The 6,295-nt window shown below is 38.9% G+C and overlaps 1 protein-coding gene across 1 annotated transcript; it reads left to right on the top strand.

The window, feature by feature from the left end:
* Window positions 1-299: 299 nt before the first annotated feature.
* LOC115513471 (apolipoprotein C-I-like) lies at window positions 300-566 on the top strand. Its single transcript, XM_030314647.1, has one exon. The coding sequence runs from the start codon at window positions 300-302 to the stop codon at window positions 564-566; it is 267 nt and encodes an 88-aa protein (XP_030170507.1).
* Window positions 567-6,295: the final 5,729 nt, after the last annotated feature.

The raw sequence follows: 6,295 nt of genomic DNA, 5'->3' as shown, positions 1-6,295 counted from the left end.
TTGTGCACCTGAAACTAATATAACATTGTATGTCAACTAAAATTCAGTTAAAAAGGTATGTCTAAGACAATTGAGAAAATTTGAACATTGTCTGGATATTTGACAGTATCAATGTATTTTGGCAAATATTTTATATATAATAATAGTAGTATAATTATTCTTTGGATCCCTTATCTTTTAAAGATACATGAGAAATGTTTACAGATAAAATGCTAGAATGTCTGAAATGTACATTAAAGTAATCCAGTGTGACCCCATGCTGTCCTGTGGCTGATCCAGTGTGCCCCTCCAGTCCAGACATGAGTCTCATCCTGTCACTCCCGGTTTGGGTGGTGGTTCTGTCTTTGGTTTTGGAAGGCCCAGCCCTGGCCCAGGCAGCCCCACAAATCTCCAGCACTTTGGAGCTCATCCTGGATAAGCTGAAGGAGTTTGGTAAAGCTCTGAAGGACAAGGCCCTGGGCAGCCATGAGAGCATCAAGCAGAGCTACATTCCTGCAAAGACCCAGAACTGGTTTTCCAAGACTTTCAACAAAGGGAAGGAGAGGCTCAAAATTACTTTCTCCTGAATACAATGAGAGCCGCCTGCCCCTCTCCTCTGTGGCTGTGCCCTAGGAGGGTGCTCCAAAATTTCCCATACCCCTGCTCCTGTGCCCAGGACTTGATGATACCCAGGTCCACCCCCACCCACCAACAAAAATCCCATAGAGGGGGAAAAAGACGTAATCCAGAGTGAAGGTAGGGGAGTAAAAATGAGAACATTGACAAAACAAGATTGGTTGGATGATGAGTATATTAGGTTTTATTTTGCTATTTTCCTTATTTTTTTGTAAAATTATATTCCTTAATAAAATTTTAAAAATCCTCTACTTTGGAAAAGAAGTTAAATAAGGATTGTCATAAAAGAATGGGGAGACTGAAAGCTTTCGGGGCAACCACAGTGCCTACTCTATTAATACTTTTTGTATATATCGTTGTTTCTTATTGTTTTAAATTATTCACTTGTTTATTTTCACAGTGTTGAATAAGAATTTATTTTCACAGTGTTGAATAAGAAATGAATTCATAGGGGCACCTGGGTGGCTTAGTCGGTTAAGCATCCAATTCTTGGTTTCAGCTCAGTTCATGATCTAATTCATGAGTGAGCCCTGCACCGGTCTCTGTGCAGACAGCATGGAACCTGCTTGGGATTCTCTCTCTTCCTTCCTGCTCTCTCTGTTTCAAAGTAAATAAATAAACATTTATTTATTTTCAAAGTAAATAAATAAACATTTTTTTAAATGAGATTTTTATTCTTGTTATAAGAATTGTCATGGGGCACCTGGGTGGGTCAGTCAGTTAATCATGTAACTCTTGACTTCAGCTCAGGTCATGATCTAGTAGTTGTGAGATGGATCCCCAAGTCAGGCTCAGCACTGAGCATGGAGCCTGCTTTGGATTCTCTCTCCCTCTCCCTCTGCCCCTCCGCTGTGCTATCTCTTTCTCTCTCAAAATAAATAAATAAACTTAAAAAAAAAAAAAGAATTCATAGAGGTCAAAATTAAAAAGATTTACAAGGGTATATATACAGTGATAAGTCTCCCTGTGATCTCTGGCCCTTGTCACTTAGACTTCCATCCCATAGCCCCCCTCCCACCTTAACTTGGGATCAATGCTATCCTTTTCTCATACGCACCATTTTTTTTTTAAAAGATTTATTTATTTTTGAGAGAGAGCACAAGCAGGGAAGGGGCAGAGAGAGAGAGAGGGGGACAGAAGATTTAAACTGGGCTCTGCCCTGACTGCAGCGAGCTTAATTTGGGACTTGAACTCACGAACCGTGAGATCATGACCTGAGCAGAAGTTGGATGCTCAACCGACTGAGCCACACAGGTGCCCTTCATACTCACCATTTTTAATGGCCGCAAAACATTGCATTGTGTAAACATACCATGATTTATTGAATGATTTTCTTATTGTTGAAACAGTTCTCATTTATTTATTTGCTTACTTATTTAATATATTTACAAAGCTTCCTGTGCTTTAGATCTTACATCACTGATTATTCCTTATTATGAACCAAATGTTTGTGTCCCTCCAAAATTCATATGTTGAATTTCTATCCCCTGAAGTGATGGCATTAGGAAGTGGGGTCTTTGGGACATGATTAAGTCATAAGGATGATGCCTCAAAAATGGGATTAGTGCCCTTATGAAAAGACTTCAGAGAGCTCTCTAGCTTTTTCTACCATGTGAGGGTACAAGAAAACAGCAGTCTGCAACCTAGAGAAGGGTGTCACCAGAACCAGGCCATGCTGGCACCCTGATATTGATTATCCTATCTCCAGAACTGTGAGAAATAAATGTCTGTTGTTTAAATAACCCACTCTCTGGGATTTTGTTATAGCAGCCTGAATGCACTAACACTTGCCTTTTTTCTCTGGAATATTCAATTAATCTCAACCAGAGCATTTAAAACATCCTCAATCATCTGATTACTTGGAAACAGAAAACTTTCTGTCAACCCCCCATCCCACTTCACCTACCTCTGTATTACCCTTTGCTCCTTCCACACCCTGATCCAACACCTCAATATTCTATTGGAATAGACTACCTTTACCACTCAGATTTATCTACCCACTTTCCACTGAGCTTTCAGGAAGACAGCTTCCCCTCCAGGAAGTCAACCTGCAGGGATCAATCTCAGAAAAGTTAAGTCTACTTTTCTACTTTATGCTCTTAACTTAGTTTTCAAACACCATCTGTACAGTGATATCTCCAAATATTTATCTACCCCAGAATAGCTATATGTGTACCTGATACCCCACTGGACTACCTCAAAGGCATTTCAAACTCTTCACGACATGATCTCCTCCTCTAAACTTGGTTCTATTCCAGTGTATTTATTCTGTTCCAGGGAAGGGTACTATCATACATGCAATTGCATGAGCCACTTTTCTCTTTCTCATTTCCCATCTCGATTGATCGTCAGTTCTTATTGATTTTATCAGCAAAATATTTCTCAATCCATCCTGTACTCTCTACTTACAGACTCATCATGCTAGCCCAAAAGACAATTACCTCTCACTTAAACTAACTAGTACTCCTAACTAGCTCTTCTTATCTCCTCTACCATGAATCTAATCCATTCTTCATACTTTAGGTGGAGAGACTTTTCCTTCTGAAGACCAATCTGATCACATTACTCCCACCAGCTTAAAATTCTCTAATGCCTTTCCACTGCCATTACAGTTAAGGGCCTACCATGGCTTTCAAAGCCCTGTGTGAACTTCTTCCTCTCTTGTTTCATCTCAGTGTACTCCCTTTTATTACATAGATTTTAGCGACATAACTGAAAGATAACTTTCTTTAGGTTTCTTAAACATTTCATGCATCAGAGGATCTTTGCAAATACCTTTCTCTCCATCCAGAATGTTCCTCACCAGCCTTTCTCCTATGCATAGATACCTCGTATTCGTCTTTTTTTTAAAAATTGTGCTCTTTTTAAAAAAGTTTATTTTATCTTGAGAGAGAGAGAGAGAGCGAGGGCACGCATGCATGAACAAGGGAGGGGCAAAGAAAGAGACAGAGAAAACCCCAAGCAGGCTCTGATCCTGGGCTTGATCCCACAAACTGTGAGATCATGACCTGAGCCAAAAATCAAGAGTTGGATGCTCAACCTACTAAGCCACCCAGGCGCCCCTCTCTTATCCATCTTTTGATTCTTAGCTTAAAAGTCTGTTTCTTGGGAAATCCTTTCTAGATATCCTCAGTCTACCACAGAATGGTTTTCCTTTCTTTCAGAGCATCTATCTCTATTTGTACTTATATATCCATGAGTATAATTATTTGAAAAATATTATTTAAGATATATGGCGTAGTGCTTAGATCATGGGACGTACTCAACACATACTTCTGAATGAATAAATGAGTATATTTACTTATTAATCTTTGTCTTTATTTCAGATTATTTCTTTGGGCTACATTCCCAGAGGTGAAATGAGTTGATTAAAATAACTTTTTTTTTTAAATGGCTTAAAACAACATTTCTTATTTTGATATCTGTAGGTCAGGAGTCAGGGTGCAGCTTAGATGAGTCCTCTGCTTCAGTCTCTCACAAAGCTTCAAAATGTCAGCCAGGGCTGGGGTCATCTGAAAGCTCGACCAGAGAAGCTTCTGCTTCTGAGCTCACTCAGGTGGTTATTGGCAGGATTCAATTCCCCAGTGGTCAGAGGCTGGCCTCAGTTCCTTACCACACGGGCCTCTGCATAGGGCTAAAAGGTGCACAACCATTTTACGTGGCTTTCAATAGATGGATAATTAGATATACTCATAAATGAGTATGAAACATTCTCTCCAAAAAAGCCCATTAATGAATTAAAGATAATGTAGGAAAAGTTTTAAGTGGCAATTGTAATATTTTTTTTTCCTTTGGCCCCCTCTTACTTCAGCACTGTTACCTGACTTAAATCTCTATAGAGAGATGTTTGTCAACATTGTACATGATATACATCACAGAAGGATACTAAACACCTGATTAGTAGATGCAGGATCCAAAAAGATCTTTGCAGATACAATAGGGGCCTCAGTATTCAAAGCTGAAATTCAACAGGGCAAGTATAGGATCCTGAACTTTAATTTAAAAATTCTGTTGATTGTATACTGAATGAGAGAGTGTGGCTTAATGAGACCCGTGGCTGTTCTTGTGGCTCGTCTCCAGAGTTCCTTTTTCTGGCTCCTCTGTCCCTTGCCTTCCTTGACTTGCAGCCTGCTTTGTTTTCCTTTGATAGCTGCCTCTGTACACTTCATTCCTTGCAGTTTGCACACTACCCTAGCCTGGCTTCTCTCATGGTCTCCTTAGTTGCCTCCTGATTGAGGCTGTTTTGAAGACAAGCACTAGTGCCCTTTGTGTTTTTGTAAATATAACATGTCAGCGCAGCGCCCCCCGCAGGGCTCAAACTCACAAACCCATGAGATCATGAACTCAGATGAAACCAAGGGTTGGACGCTTACCGAGCCACCCAGGTGCCCTGTAACTTATGTACTTTAAAAGAATGTGTATCCCCTCTATGTTAGGAGAGTGAATGTTTCACACATGCCCTTGATAAGGATTGTGTTTCAATTTTCTGAATCTTGTATCTCCTTGCCTATCTTTTTCTTCTAGCTCTATCAGTTTCAGAGAAAAGGGTATTAAAAATCTACCGTTGGTGGTGGAACTTATTTTTGTTATTCTGTCAAGTGTAGATTTATTTTTAGTCTCTGTTGTCAGTGTAGATTCAGGACTATTATAAACTTCTTGTAGTCTCTTTGACTCTAATAATGTTTTTTGCTCTAAAGGTTATTTTGCTAATGTTAATAGTGTTGTGACAGTTAATTTTATGTGTCCATTTGGAAGATCTTTTTGGATGAGTTAAAATTTAAATCAGTGAACTCTGACTAAAGCAGATTGTCCTTTATAACGTGAGTGGACTTCATCCAATCTCTTGTAGGTCTGAATAGAAGGAAAGGACTGGCAAGAGAGAATTCTTTGGCAGACTGCCTTCACACTTGATTTGCACCATCCTCTCTACTGAGTGTCCAGCCTCCCTGCCCACACGGAGATTTTGAGCTGGACAGGCTCCATAATCACATGTGCCAACACTTTATAGTAGATCTCCTTCTACATATGTACACATATCCTATTGGTCTTGTGTCTCTGGATAACCTGGACTAAAACATAACAACAGCTTTTAAAAATTTATTAGGTATCTTTTTTCCCATTTCCTCCTGGAAATGGCAGTCTCCTGCAAATGGTGGCCTTTTAGAAATAGCAAATAGCTGTTTTGTTTTACCTTTTCATACAATCAAGACTTCTGTTTTTTAGCCATTAGGTTTTGTCTGTTTATATTTTCTGTGACTGTGGCCATGGATCTGATTTTTGTGTTTTGTTTTTACAGTGACTGTTCTTTATTCTTTGCTTTTTCCTCCCCTGTTCTCTTCCTGCTTTTTGTCAAATTGATTGTTTTCTTCTTCCAAATGTTAAAATGGGCCACAGAAAAACCTGGATTCTTATAAGTAAAAACCTCTATTCTTTAATAACGGAACTTATGATACAAAATGACCTTTTAAATTTTTCCATTTGATATTCTTGGTGTTGACTTCCACAGGACAAGTGAGAACATCCTCAGTTTTTTAGCTAATAACCTATGAAAAGCTATTTGGTGTTTTTTGTTATCTTTGGTGTGATAAACTGCCCTGTTCAACATTGTAGCCACTAGGCATGTATGGCTATTTAATAGAAACTATTAATTTAATTAAACTATTAATTTAATTAATTATAT

Source organism: Lynx canadensis, chromosome B2 (genome assembly GCF_007474595.2).
Source record: "Lynx canadensis isolate LIC74 chromosome B2, mLynCan4.pri.v2, whole genome shotgun sequence".
NCBI classification, from domain to species: domain Eukaryota; kingdom Metazoa; phylum Chordata; class Mammalia; order Carnivora; family Felidae; genus Lynx; species Lynx canadensis.
This window is presented reverse-complemented; position numbering and strand designations above follow the sequence as displayed.

What these genes read in the sequence shown, in the direction of transcription:
- LOC115513471 (XM_030314647.1), top strand. Translation starts at nt 300, where the DNA reads ATGAGTCTCATCCTGTCACTCCCGGTTTGGGTGGTGGTTCTGTCTTTG.